This window comes from Xiphophorus couchianus, chromosome 13 (assembly GCF_001444195.1).
Source record: "Xiphophorus couchianus chromosome 13, X_couchianus-1.0, whole genome shotgun sequence".
Classification (NCBI taxonomy): domain Eukaryota; kingdom Metazoa; phylum Chordata; class Actinopteri; order Cyprinodontiformes; family Poeciliidae; genus Xiphophorus; species Xiphophorus couchianus.
This window is the reverse complement of record NC_040240.1, coordinates 24,903,577-24,918,820: the sequence shown is the minus strand read 5'-3', so window position 1 is coordinate 24,918,820 and position 15,244 is coordinate 24,903,577. Positions and strand designations below refer to the sequence as shown.

The window sequence follows — 15,244 nt, the reverse complement described above, 5'->3', positions numbered from 1 at the left end:
TAAATCACATTATAAATGTGAAAACAACGAAAAGCTAAACCGGATACCTGTACAATCCATTCACAATTTATTTCTAGAACATTTTCATAAATTCTAACATTCAAAATATTTATATATAAGAGATTATGATTCTGTAGGCCTATGTAAAATTAAATTAACGAGATATAAAACTTTAGGTGAGGGAACAATGACTTATTAGTACAATTTCTTAGATTCCGAAGCTTTACAGAATACCAATATCCAGATAGTGGATGAAATTCTGGCTCTCCAGTTTTTATTTCGTCTTTATTATGTTTTATTATGATGATTTTACCAGAGTTTAATCCAAGAATTTCGACCTTTTAAGCCAAATTGAACGCACCATCCCTCCAGCAGCTTTCAGTCGCTTTTTAACAAAGTAACCATAGCAACCAACACTGTGCATTGCCTACTTCGTGGACCATTAGAACCGAAAAGTTTTGACTATTTTTACCGGATATTTACTGTCAGAAACAACCAAATGTTACGTTACGGTTTTGTTTCAGTTAGAAAATAGTTTCCTAGCCGCCATACACGGCGTTTTAAAGGTGAACCAAAAGAGTTTTTCAGCAAAGTTTCGGGTAACCGACTGTTTTGTAGCAATAAGCGGCAGCTCCGGTAGCTCCGGTAGCTCCTCCTCTGTCCCGGGATGGATTTGGGACAAACTGCGAGCCGGGAGAATACGGAAATTCCCGGGATAAATCTGAGTGCATCGTTTAAGATTAAAAACGTCCAGGAGGTAAAGTATCTTCATTTTATATTGTCACAAAGAAAGACTCGTATCATGGTATACAGTTCAAAACAAAACAAAACAAAAAACAACTGTATGGAAGATAAATAATATTTAAAACCCTGAAGAATTTTTGTAAAAATAATTAACTATTAAGACCATAGTAGTAATTGTGGTGTTTGAGAACAAATTTATAAAATATAAAATGTGAAAATTTTCCAATTGTTTGAAATCAATTAGATTGTGATGATGACTTCTATTATTTTGTTTATAACAAGAAAATAAAGCTTACTTTCCAAAAAGGTTGAGTATTATTATTTAGTATTGTTTGAATCAACCACATAATTCCTACTAGTCAACACACTTTGGTAGTTTTAAACCAGTGGGATGTTTCAGATCAAAGTTTCCCTGCTGATTTTTCCACAGGCCTCTCCTAAAAGTCTGGACCTCATGAAGATTCTTTATCTTCTTCAGAATCCTCTGACGGTCAGTAAAATGTCGCTTTTCTTTCAGTGAAGTTGTGTTTCTGCATCTAATCATCAATTTTGTCCTGCAGAGCAACCTGACAGGGAGGCACCTGTTTGTCCTGAGGAAGATCCTGAAGAGGAACAAGTTCGGCTTCGTATCCTCCTTCCTGGATTATCATGCTTTCCTCTTGTGTCGTGATGGAAAGTTAACATTTTATTTTTCTTTCCTGCACGTTAAATCTTCTTAAAGTATGTTCAGCATTTAAGGGAGCTTGCAGATATAGCCCAGATAATTGACATCTGTGCTGAGAAAGTGATCGAGCGTCCCAAATATGCATCCTTTCTGTGCGAAGTTCTTAAAATCAGCAGGTAGGAAACTCAGAAATGTGAATGTTTATCAGTTTCTGCTTCAGCAGCGTCTCTGTTTTCTGCTCAGGATTCCCTTCCTGAAGGAGAAAGTGTCCGATGACCTGATCTACGCTCAGGACGCCATAAACTTCCTCTCCTGCTTGGGTTCGTACGCCGCTGTTTCAACAGATTTACACGTTTTTCTGGTTTTTACTCATTTCCTAGTTATGCGAGAGATAAACCGCCACTTCTCCACATTTAAAATTAATCAAAAAGCTATAAAAGAGCATTAATGTTATAGATCCACATCGCTACGCATTACTGGGATAAAATATACTGGAGGTAGTCATTTTTTAGTTTTACTAACTCAAATGTTAAAGTTGTGGCCCGAGTTCTGACTCTGAATCTCTGCAGGGAGCTAAAGATTAGGGTGATGGTGAGGAGGCTTTCCGGCCTGAAACAGTTGGAGCTCAAATGATCAAAATACCAGTGGAAAAAAAATAATTAAACCAAAATTACTGAAAATTAAATTTAAATTAATTCAAATATATTAATTCAAAAATTTACTCAAATATAATTTATTCATTAATACATAAAAATATATTTCATTTATAAATACATAAATATATTAATTAAAGCAATCAGAAAGTAAAATAAATGAAATAAAAATTAACAGATAAAAAAATATTTGTCAAGTTTGATTAAAAAAAATAAAAATGTTATTAGAAAGGGCTACAAATTAATTAAAACTATAAATATGAAAAATACTAGTTTTTATATTATGGATTGACACATAACAAATAGATACACTGAAAAAACACAAAATATGATCAAGTATTTTTGGTGTAGTAGTGCAAATACTTTAGTATTCTTAAAATATGACAAAACTAACCTACAAGTAATTATTTAGCAGTAAATGTGAGCATATTTTAAGTAAATAACTCCTTAATAGTTATAAAAACATAACTTCCAGTTGTATTGGCAGATTATTTAACTGAAAACAAGATATGTTTCTTGTTTCCAGTTAACTGTTTTCTTTTACTGTTTTTGTAAAATAATCTGCCAATGCAATTAGAACTTTTTCACCAATATTAAGAGATTATTGATTAAAATAAGCTCATGTATGTTGCTAAAAAGTTACGTATAAGTTAGTTTTGTCTTATTTTGAGTGTAATAAGAGATTTGCTCTGAAATCTCTGCTGTTGAGTTTTTGCCGTGTCAGCGTCTCTCCGGTCGGTGCCGTGATGATGAGGAGCAGCAGCGTCTCCTGCGTCTGTCTGCAGGTCGTCTGATGAAGATCCCGAATCCTGACATTCAGGAGCACGTCGTGGAAATGGTCCAGTCGTTTTTCAGCTCTGAGGCGTTCAAGATTCTGCCTGAAGGTAAATCCAACGTCTATATATTATTTTTTATATTCCTTTATTTAACCAGGTAAACCCGTTGAGATCTAGATCTCATTTTCAAGAGGGACCTGGGCAAAAAATTTGCAATACTTTTTGATGCAGCTGTTACCTGAGGCAGGAAGGAGCTTCGTGCCTAATGTTGATCATTTTCCCTGCGTTGTCTTGTTGTTCTGCTCAGATAGCCAGACCATCTCTCCGGTCTACCGGCTGCAGCTGGTGGAGCGCAGCGACCTTCCCAAGTTGCTGGTTGAGTCCGTTGCCGCGCTGCAGAACCAGCCGTTCATCAAGCTGCAGCTGATGGAAACCCTGCAGCTCCTCTGCAGCTCCTCTGGTGACGAACACTGCGCTCTGCATGCAGGGCGGAAGAAACAGACGCAAATCTCTCCGCGTCTAATCCGCTCAGAAACAAGTTTTAATTCAGAAACCAACGTTTTCATTCAAACGGTTTAGGGATTCACAGCGCAGCCTGTCACCATGATAAATTCTTCTGCACAATAAATTGTCCCCGACGTTATTGCGATAAACGATAACGTTGTTTTGAGACCATTTTAGAGTAGTATAATGGTAATGTCATAATAATGCAAGAACTTATTGCCAAAGATCAATAAACTTTAAATTCTAATGAACTTTTAACACTGAAACTGGAAGATTTTAAAAAAAACTAATAAATAAACAAAACAACAGAAACAACAAATAAAATGAATAATAAAGTCTCTGTAAACAAAATTGTCCTTCAAAATAGTTGACACCAAAACGCCACACTGGAGACTTTATGCAAATTATTGAGCTTGTTTTACTTTATTATGCAATTAATTGATATATTGATTATTGCAATATATCAATAATCTACTGCCAAGAGAAAAAGAATGTAAGCAATATATTTAAACTATTCTGTCAGGTTCAATACTGTATCAAGTTTCTTCAGTTTATATTTAAACAAAAATACATTTGTGCGTGAAATTCTGTAATTTAAATTAATTTTATTAGGTTAGCCTGGATTTTTGTTAAATAAAAAAATATATCAAAGATTTATTCAAACTATATTACAAACAAATCAAGCTGACTAAATTAGTTTTTTGAGCATTTTGAGTCGATTCTGGACTATAAACTGTGATTCTCCATGGGAGAGACGCCCGACTCTTCATCAGTTTTTCTGACCGTTTTGCAGACCTGAACTGCAGGTCGATGCTGGACGCAGGAGCAGCGCAGATCGTGTGTCTGCACATGAACGGAGGCGACCTGCCGGGCCGGGTCCTGTCCAGCTCCTCGGAGATCCTCTGGACGCTGCTGGACAGCAGCGGCCGGGACGACGCCGTGGCTCAGCTCTGCAGCCTCGACTGCGTGGTGTAGGCGTCGCATGCTCTCACACCGTGAAACAGCGTCTCTACGGCAGGCCACTTTAGCATTAAATCACACTTCAGCACACTTACATGAAGTCGTCCCATATTTCGTCAAAATCTACTAATCAGAACATAAAAGCAGATATTTTGAATGACCATTCCAGATGAACTGATTTCATGTTCAAACGGCCTGCCGTAGCGTGTCTTGGTCCGTGCGTTCCAGGTCTCTGAAGGAAGCGTTTTCATCCGTCCTGGCGCTCACATCCCAGGGCTTCGACCTCCAGCTCAGGAACTACCTGCTGGTGTTCACATCTCTCATTGCAGAAAATCCAAACTGTCCGCTCGTGGTGAGTACGACCGGTTTAAATAAATCACTTCTGTAGACCTGCATCCTGCTGAAAACCTCTTTCTGATCTGCAGGAGAGTTTATTTGCCAAACAGCTGCTGGGCTACATCACACTTCCAGAACGTGAGACACTTTCTCCTCACTGGCTGCAGTTAGTTTTGTCTTACAAAGTCATTAAATGTGATTTTTGAGAAGAATGTATTTTTGTTTCAAGTGGAGATCTCTTCAGCGCAGAAACTCACCCACAGCAAAGAAGACCTGAAGATGAAGAAGCTGCTGCTGAATCTGCTGATTTTGTTGTCCAGAAACGTTGGTGCTGTCCAGGTCAGTCACTCTACGGCAGGCTGTTTTAGCATAAAATCAGCTTCACCGCATTCAGGATATTCAGAATGTAGTTGTGTGTAGACAAAACCAGTATTTAGATATCTGTAATGTTTTTACAGATGGTGAGAGGAAATAGATTTTATGTTAAAATAGCTTTCCATACTCCCCCTAAACATGTTGATTCTGGGAAATTGAGTCTGAATTTTCTGTTTTCCATCAGCTTTTCAGAGAGGAGCTGGTCATGGTGAGCCTGCTGCGGTTTGTAAATCCGCCTGAGAAGCAGCCGCCTTCGCCTCAGCGCGCCATCCTCAGCCAGCAGGAGGAACTGCAGCTGCAGGCGCTGGAGACGCTGGTCAGCATCGCGCCGGTCATGCTGCAAGACTACATGAGCTGCCAGGGGAACACGCAGCTGCTGCTGCTGCTCGACTGGTGCTGCGGTACGCAGCGCGTTACGGCAGGAGCCCAGCGCCATGATTTTTATGAATCCTCACCTGATTGAAAATTCTGATGTTTTAGTATCTGTGTTTTGGAAACGTGGAGCCAAGGGACACATGAAACCTTCCATCATCAGTTTATACCCAGTTCTGTTTAGGGCGACTATTAACACTGCAGAAACACAAAATATTATCTTCTTTTATTTAGTTCTTAGTGCACTTGAAATAAAACAAAACTAACTTACAAATAACTTTTCAGCAAGAAATATGAGCTTTTTTAAGTCAATAATTACTAATGATGAAAAAGCACTTGGTCCATTGATAATGTTATATTTCATTTATAACATGAAAAATGTTTTGGAACTAGAACTTTTTATTAATATTAAGAAATTGTTTACTTAAAATAAGATCCACATTTTGCTGAAAAGCTTCTTTTAAGTCATTTTTGTCTTATTTCAAATGTGCTGAGATGTTTGCACTAGAAACTAAACAAAAACACTTGGTAGCATTTTATATTTTTGCATTAGCAAAATATTTTTTCAGTCGTGGATTGGGCACTGAAACTGTTCCTTATAAATCTGGCCCTGGAAATGGAAGCAGATCACTTTTACCGTCAGATTGAAAGTTTTTTGTTCTGCTCTTGGCTTCAGATGCCAGAGACAGGTGGAAGCAGCAGATGCAGCGCTGCATCAGAGTCCTGCGCGCCGTCACGTCTCTGGGGGAGCAGTCCGTCAACCAGGACCTCAGCGACCAGGGAGCCATCCACCAGCTTCTGGGTAACACCCGCTTCAGCCGCACCAAAATGGCCGCCGTGAACGGCCAGAGCAGTGAGACGTGTCTCCTTCCCAGGGATTATAATCCAGCTGGAAGCCGATTGTGACGAGGGCGATGTGGTAACCATAGAGATGATGTCGAACATCCAGCTGATCCTGTCAGCGCTGTGTGAGACCGACCTGCACAGAAAGGCAAAACGCTCCTTCAAAAGATTACACTCATAACGCAAAGACAGAGAAAACATGAAGAAAAGCTAATATAGGTGCTATGATAAACACAAACAGCTCAAAGAAAGAAAAGGATCATAAAATTAAAGATGGGAATTTAATCTAAAAAAGAACAAGATAAACAGATGCTCATTACAAGGTGTGAAGGTTTTTAAAGCTGAGTTAAAACCTTTTAGTGTTCTACCTATTACTGCTTTTTTAAATCCGTTTTTAAAATGTTTTACTTCAGTTTTTTATCTTCTTGTCCAGCACTTTGCTTAAAAAGCTTCATAAATAAAGTTATTATTAATGAAGGTGTGGCGTAAACCTATGGAATAACCTAAGGAAGGAAATTAAAGCCAGTAGATAACGTTTATTTAAAAGAAACTTAAAAAATAAGCAGTTGAATTATATACAATCAATGTAAAGTCCAATTTTGTGTACTACGCATATCTAATTTTAAGAGGGAATATTCCCTTTGAACAACTGAAAAAAAACAATGAAAGGAAATGAAAAGTAAAATATGTTGTAAAAATAAAATCTAAAAAACTAGCAACGCCATAAATGTAGGTCCAACTGTTGCTTACACATCGTAGTGTAGTTTCAAAACGAGCAGCTGCCGTCGTTTATCCCCTGCTGCCTGATGATTTCAGCTCCTATAGCAGAGAGAGTTCAATATGTTTAAAACTGGAGGTTTTGTTGTCTTCCAGGAGCTGTTTGGGTCCGAGGGAGTGGAAATGGTCGTACATTTCCTGAAGAAAGGTGCGAAGAACTTCTACAGCGGTTTGGGATACAACAAGCTGCTGATCTCCACCATCGACTGCGTGTGGTGAGTCCAACAGAACCGCGTCAATACAGGAAACGATTCTGGACGTTTACATCCACCCGCACTGGGCATGAAGGGGTTAACCAAGCCCAGTTTCCCCAAGAAAACCAATTGGCTTTTTTTATTTAAAAATAAGGAAATTCTTCTGTTTATTTAAAAAAATATACATACAGTCTGAAAAACAGACATTCAGCTGCAGAGGGTTTGGAGAATATTCTCCAAATAATATGAGAAAACTGTTTTATTAGAAATAATCTGCAAGTGGAACTAGAACTTCTTCATCAATAAAAAGTTCTGAACTTTTTTGTCAATATTCAGGAATTGTTGACTAGAACAATCTCTTACATCTTGCTCAAAACTTACATGTATGTTAGTTTTATCTCATTTCTAGTATACTAAGATATTTGCGATAGAATCTGGACCAAAACTCCCACAGCATGACACTGCCACCACCAGGTTTGTTATGTAGTTAGGTTAATTAAATTCAACATTCTTGTTCTGAAAACCAACTGAATGTGTTTAGATGTGTTGCTGCCTGTGAAAAGTTTGTTCTGGACCCTGTTGTCAGGCAGAGTTTCCGCCCGTCCCTCCAGGTCCTGCATCATCGGCTGCTGCATCACAGAAAACGAGTTTCTGTGGAAGGACGGCGCCGGCCTGCTGATGGATTTGCTCCGCTCCAGCCCCAGGTGTGTGCACAGCATCATCCTCTCCATCCTGCTGGACCTGTGCAACAACCCCAACACCCGGCCGCTGGTCCTGGGCTGGAGGGACGCCGACGGCCTCACGGCCCCCGGAGTCCTGCTGCAGCTCTGGAGGGAGGAAGAGGAGGAGCTGGGCGTCCTGCGGGACAAAAACGGAGGAATTGTTGGTCAGGCTGAAACTAATCCATCTGGGAGAACCAGATTCATCTCTAAGATTATCTGTCAGGTTGGATGTTTTGTTTTTGCCCTAAAGATCCGGAGAAGCCACTTCTGACCCGTTTCCAGGACGAGATCTGCAACCTGACGTTTCCGGCCAACGCGCCGTCCGCAGCCGTCCTGGAAACCATGGAGAGCCTGCGAGGGAAGATTTACCTCCTGCTGTCCAACCTGGGTGAGAGAGAAACGAGCAAAACAGAAAAATGAAGGTAACTCTGTCTGAAGGGGAGAAACTGACATGTTCTAAACATAAAGGATCTTTATAAATGTTCATGTTGACACGAAGCGACATTCAGTAAATAATTACACTTTTAATGCAAAGTTCCACAAAAAATAAAAGTTAAACTTTTAGTGCAACTTTGCATTAAAAGTGTCATTATTTACCAAATGACCCTTCATGATAACATAAAGACTCCTTTAAGTTTATGACAGAGTTATGTACAACCTTCAGACAAACTTACCAAACTGAATTCTGGGAGAAAAATTCAACTTGGTATTTGGTAAAAATTCATCCCTCTGTCCAGAAAAAAATCTGTCTATAGCAACGAAAACAGCAAGAAGCAGTGAGCTTTCTTCATTTTCCCACAATATCTACTGCAAAAAACTGTTTTCTGCTGATTTTTGTATGAAGAAGCAGACATTTAATTTTTGTTTTTAGCTTTTAAAATGCAGAATAATTTGATTTTCTACAATGGAGCGTTAATTTTTTTTTGTTCCTACTTTTTGTTAATATGTGTATTAGTATTTGGGCTCCATGTTTGGGTTTCAGGTTTCCAGGATCTTCCTGGTCTGTCGGTGGGAGATCATGTGACTCTGGGCATCGTCAAGAGATACCTGGACTTCAAGGTGACAACAGTTTTCAAATTAAAGGGTTTCACACTGCAAACACGCACAGTTTTACCAAGTATTTGTGTCGACTTTCTACTGCAGATATCTTACTACACTTGAAATAACACAAAACTAACCTACAAGTAACTATTCAGCAAATATAGGAGCTTGTTTTGAGTAAAAAAAATCCTTAAAATTGATCAAAACTGGCAGATTATTTCACTTTCAACAAGATATTTTTCCCTTTCTATAAGTGAAATAATCTCCCAGTTTATGTATACATAAAGCATTTTCTTTATTACTTAAAACAAGCTTGTATTTCTTGCTGAAAAGTTACTTGTAAGTTACTTTATTTTTATATAGGGTAGGAATAGGGTTAGGGTTACCCTAACCCCTAACCCTGAAACGACTGAAAGAAAAACAGAATCAGACTAAAAGAAGTCATCTTTGAGCTTTTTTAGCCGTTACAAAGCCTGCCCTCATCCAAACTCACGTACAGATGATGAAAATGTAACAAATAAAAGTTTTTTTTCTGCTTAAAGCCTTGAATCATGAAACTGTTTCTGTGAAACCCGAAATCAGGAAAATGTTCAGAGCGTCTCCAGTTGAATCGTTTCCTCGGTGAGAAAGTTTTGAGTTTCTCTGCAGGTCTGCGAGGTTTGGAACGAGATCAGGAGGGAACTGAGTCTGGACGGCGTGAAGCCGATCACCTCTGACGAAAAAGCGCTGCACTCCATTTCTAAGACGTTGACGGAAGCGGCGCAGAGCGTCATGGTGGAGCAGAGCCGCGTCCTGGAGGAGCAGAAGCAGCAGGAGATCCAGGAGGAAATGCGCGTCTACACAGAGGTGCTGAAGAGTTCACGTCACATCCCGCAGAAACGGCCTTCAACGCGCTGCCTGTCATGAGCGTCTTGATCTACAGTCCATTTTATTTTCAGACATGTTCACCGTTCCATACACAAATCAAAAAAGAAAAAATAAGGCAAAGCAATACAGAAATTGATAAACAATATTTAAATTCCTGTCAAGGCATCGTTTGAAGAAAGTTCAGTTTATTAAACCTTCACTTTGTTATAAAGCAGCGTCAAAATGGAAGCAGCTGAAGCTTTCCATGTTTTTCTAAAACTTATAAAGGAATTTCAGCTGAGACTGTAGACAAACTCATAAAAGGAAACAATCAAAAATAATGATATTTAGCAAAAGATTTCTGCAATTGTTTTTATTAAAGAGTTACAAACTGTTTTAACTCTTCACAACAATTATTCCACACCTGAATGTTTCCAACTCAGGTACAATTTACCATCATTCTGACCTTTTGTTTTTCAAATACGTCTGTCATAGTTTAACTTTTGAACTACACCTTTAGAGGAGTTTATTCATGGTTTACTGCATAGCCAATGCTGTTCTGAGCTCCATTAAGTCATTAAAGTTTAAAGTGTGCAAAGAGAGAAATATTTCATTAGTTGGACGAAAATAATCAGTTATAATCTGGAAAGCTTTCTGGAGCGTGTAGAGAGGTTTATGGGAATATTAATGTTCTGTCTTTATTTTCATGAACTCAGATGAGTTTTTTTTAAATTTCAGATGAAATCCCATCGGACGCAGCAGGAACTCGCTGCCAAATCCTGGGAGAAATTGGTCGCCAGAACTTCAAATTACAACATCCTGAAGGTTTTTTCCAATTAACAGCTGAAATTACTGTCAGGCTCAACGATAATTAACCGTTTCCTTCGTCTCGTGGTTTAACTGCAGGAGGAAAAAGCTCAGAGGAAAAAACACCTGAAGTCCAAACTGAGGCCTAAAGAAGCTGTTGATGATCGACGTCAGAAGGTCTCACACCAACACTCTGTTTTCCTCTGGTTTCTGTCAAACTAAACACTCAACAAGATGGCATAAGACAAACCTCCATAACCTATAAAAGGTGCTTTCCTGGAACTTTCCTGGAACCTTCTGGCTGTTTTCCTGGAAAGGTTCTGCAGAGTTCTGGGTAAGTTCCAGGAAATTCAGTTTTTCAGTCTGGGAATGCTGCTGGAATTTCAAGGAAGGCAACTTTTATAGTTTGGAGATGTTGCTTGAAAGTTCCAAGAAAGCAACTTTTACTGTCTGGGGAAGTTGGTGGTAAGTTTCAGGAAAGCAGCATGTCATCAGCCGCCTCCCAATACAAACAGATTCCCCAAAACTCCCCAATATTACAAGTGACTCATCTCCAGTAGGTACCTGAAGTAGTACCACAAAGTTTTATAAACGTTCTTGGGATGTCACTGGAAAGTATCGGAGTATTCCTGGAATGCTGCAGAACGTAACCTCTTTAACTAAAGCTATAGAGCCGTGCTAAGACGGGATCGCCATGGAAACGATAAGGATTTGTGCGTTAACTAATGAACATTTCATCCCCATGACTCCACGGTTTTGAAACGCGATGTCTGTCGGGTCAAAAGGACATTTCTGCAGAATCTAATGACCTTTTATTTGGTCACTTTTACATGTGGATCTGTGAGTATTAGGTCTGATTTCTTATCACCTGCAATGCTGCTTGTGTTTCAGCATTTCATCACCCACATCCTGGCAGTGAAGAAAACCGGTGAGCCGGGTCCTGCAGGGGTCGACGTGTCGCTCGCCAGAACCGTAATCTGAGCCAAACGGACTGAAGAAGAGCCCAGAACTGACGGTACCAAGACTCCTGGTTCAACGCCAGACTCTTATTCTCCAGCAGCTCTAAATGCTCCTGCAGTTCTCTGAGGATCAAAACCAAGAGAATAACATTTTCTGCAATAAACCGCTTGCATTTTCTGTGTGTGGCTGCTTCTGTAAGACAATGAGCAGAAAATACAGACGTGATGTCACTCAGTCTGCACAGTCACTTCCTTATAGTCTGGTCGAACACATGGAGGCTTCACCAAGATACTTCTGTGATAAACACAAGTCTGCAAGGCTAATTTATGTTAACGAAGGTTGAATCAATCTTTTCCTTCATTGATGTCTGGAAGTTTGCAAAAAACATTTATAATCAAATCAGGTGGAGGATGAAGTGCATGAAAATTCATCTGAATGACATTTTACAGTTAATTAAATCAATTAATGAAGAATTTGAATTGTGCATTTAAAAATACTGATTTAAAAACCCTTTTCCTGAACGTTATTTAACTCTAGCAGTCTTGATCTTGTTGGGAACTGGATTGTTTGTTTTTCTGGTGCTTTTATATCTTCATGTATTTAATGCTTTGTGAATCCAGTGCAGAAAGCAAACGGATTAAACTGCTGAGTGAATTTACTCCCAGTTTCTGTCATTGTTGAGGACGTTAAGCTGAAGGTTTAGTCCAACTCTCAAAAAAGACTCAACCAAGTGTGCTTTTAGCTTGTTCTGAAATTTATTTAGCCCTTTATAATAATGTTTTTTACATTAAAGTCTTGTCTTTAGATCTGTTGTCAACAATAACCTACAGTAAGAACTGTGTTATGAATTTTTACCATGTAATGAAAGCAGAGGCCTTATGGAACCCCAGAATAATTCAAAACAAAAATAAAATCTGAACTTGTCCAGCAGCAGCTTCTCATTAAAGTAAAGCTTAAAGAAGTTTTTTGCCCTAAATTGGGAGATTTTTCCAGTGTTTCATGCTCAGTGTTTTCAGGTTACATAAGTCACTGCAGTGCATTAGCACAAATGTTCCTTCAAGCGTGCAGCAAGCTGCACAGAGCCACTTTTCTCTCGCTGCTCCCATCATTACCGTCTGGACGGCCGAATCATCCATGACGGACGGAGCGTTTTACGAAGCTTCAGACAAAAGATCCGGGACATGCAGGAGCCTCGTCAGCTCAGCCGGCCGTGAAGCGGATCGCTGCTGCTGCTGCTTCTGGACCTCCAGAGGATCAACTTAGTCCTGAAAACTGTGAGAAACATTTTGTTTTACCTAAAGAAGGATTGACTGCTGATGCTGTAGAATGACTCCGGAGCTAACTGTGGGACAAACAGCAACTATAAACATGTTTTTAGATCCTTGGAATGGTTACGATTAGGCCTGTCATGATAACACATTTTTCTGGAAGATAAATTATCCCAGAAGTTATTGAGATAAATGATAATATTGTTGTTTTGATACCATTTTCCAGTAATGTAATAGCATAATAATACAAGAACACATTCTCAAAGTTCAACAGACTTTAAGTTGTAATGAACATTTAATACTGAAACTGGAAAACATTTTAAATAAATAATTTAGTAAAACAACAGAAACAACAAATAAAATGAGTTATGAAGTCTCTGTAAACAAAACTGTCCTTAAAAAGGTTCAGTTGAGACTAAAACACCAGACAGAAGATTTATCACCAGTTATTGGTAGAAAATTAAAAAGAAAAATAGAAATTATTGATCTTGTTTTAATTTATCATGGAATCTATTGATTTATTGTGACAGGCCTATTTATGATGCTGATTATTATTGTTAATAATAATAAATGTTTCCTTTGTCCAAGAATGGGATTGTCCATGTGATTTAGTTTATTCTAATCTTTATTAACTATTAACGTAATGTTTGTTTTGTCCATTAAATATTGAAGGATTGAAGCAAAATCACAATAATTAATTGAATAATGTTTATTTTTCTGGTTTTGAAGTACAGAGTAATATTAGAAATCATCCAAAACCAAAACCAAGTTGTTGTGAATTGATTCATTCAAACCTCCAGAAGCAAAGATTTCACCAGATTTTTCCTGATGGAAACTTTCAAGTTGCAGTGAAACTGATTGACGCTCAGTTCTGGTTTTTTAATCTCCAGCGGCAGGAGTGATGTTCAGATTGGGAAGGCTGACTCCAGGATACTTCCGACTCCTCCAGGTGAGAGTTCGGTAGAGACGAGGCCATTTAAACATTACGTTGCTGTTCCTTTAAATAGTCTCTGAAAGGTGCACATAGTCTAAAGACTTTAATTCACTCAAGAAACCAACTGAAAAACAAACCTACCGACCATCAGCCAGCCGACTCACCAACCAAGTAACCAATCAAACCAGCCAAATGGCCGAGCGTCCTGCTCAAACCTAAGCCAAGATAACCAACTGATCAGCCATATGACTAGCCAACCACTTAACCAACCCTACGAATCAACTAATAACCGACCAACTTAATTAACCAAACTACTGACCATTAACCTGACTGCTAACCCAACTAACAACAATCAACTCAAGTTATCCCCAAGCAAAGCTGACAACCTAAACAAACATCCAACCAAATCAAACTAATCCTAAGCCAAGCTAACCAACTTACCAACCAAGTGATTGATCAACCATCTGACTAGCAAACTAAGTTAATCAAACTACTGACCAAAACCCTGACTACTCAATCAACCCTCCAGCCAACAATCAACATAAAAACTAGTTATGTGGACAAACATAACTGGTCGTTCTGGATAATAGTGGAAATGTGCGTCACATTTACTGGTAGCAATCAGTGAAAGCAGTACTGAATCTGCGGATGTGAGACCTGAACCAGTCCGCTGAGTCCTGAAGGAATGAATCTTTAATGGACACGTTGGACTGAAGATGACTGGATGGAAAGTTTGTGCATTAATATTTCATATAGAGCTGTGGGACTCATCTCAGGTCGGCTGGGTGATAAATCTGATAAAAACACAAACACGTGTTTCTGTTCATGTTGAGTTCTGGTGTGAAAACATGGAAAATATTTTTCTCCTGCCTGTCCGTCCCTGCTGCAGAGGCAGATGTCCGGCGAGGTTCGGGTCCAGCCGTACAGCAGCATCATGGAGCCTGTCGCCATGACGATGGCCACCCTGGGGATGGGAGTGTCTCTGTACAGCGCCAGGCAGATGGCGGCGAGTCGTGAGAAACGTCACTGAGGAGCTCTTTGGAAATGTGACTGAATGTCTTGGGATGTCGGAGACGGTTCGTGTTTGATTCTGAAGAGTTTCAGGTGTTTGGAAAAGGAGAATTAAAGTTTGTGAAAAGGAAAATGTGAAGCTTTGTCTGCAGGTGAGATGAGGCGGTGAGTAAAAGACATGATCAGGGGTTTTCCTTTAATGCAGTATTAATTTCATTAGAAAATTAGAAGATTTTACATGAAGTAATTGTTATTTTTGTAGTTCAACAAAAGGATTAATTGATTTATATTTATCACAAATGTTTGTCACTATTTCTCCCTCTTTAGTCATTTGTTGTATCAAAACTCTGCAGAAATAACTTTATGCACAATGTCGTCTCACTTTATCAGCCACATATTGATAAACACTTGACACCTATATTAAATAGATTCCTGTACTGTTTGTCTTGTCTTTCAT

At 39.0% G+C, this 15,244-nt stretch overlaps 1 protein-coding gene across 1 annotated transcript; it reads left to right on the top strand.

Moving 5' to 3' along the window:
- The first annotated feature begins 97 nt into the window (after positions 1-97).
- On the top strand, positions 98-15,224 carry cfap69 (cilia and flagella associated protein 69). The gene is made up of 24 exons (XM_028035344.1): positions 98-757; positions 1,175-1,234; positions 1,305-1,370; positions 1,475-1,584; positions 1,652-1,728; positions 2,847-2,945; positions 3,145-3,297; positions 4,135-4,312; positions 4,530-4,653; positions 4,727-4,775; positions 4,867-4,976; positions 5,197-5,413; positions 6,061-6,186; positions 6,260-6,375; positions 7,101-7,219; positions 7,810-8,084; positions 8,171-8,308; positions 8,903-8,979; positions 9,610-9,807; positions 10,546-10,632; positions 10,714-10,791; positions 11,506-12,848; positions 13,733-13,791; positions 14,666-15,224. Exons 1-22 carry the CDS (start codon positions 668-670, stop codon positions 11,593-11,595), a joined length of 2,637 nt encoding a protein of 878 aa, XP_027891145.1. The 5' UTR covers positions 98-667; the 3' UTR covers positions 11,596-12,848; positions 13,733-13,791; positions 14,666-15,224.
- Positions 15,225-15,244: the final 20 nt, after the last annotated feature.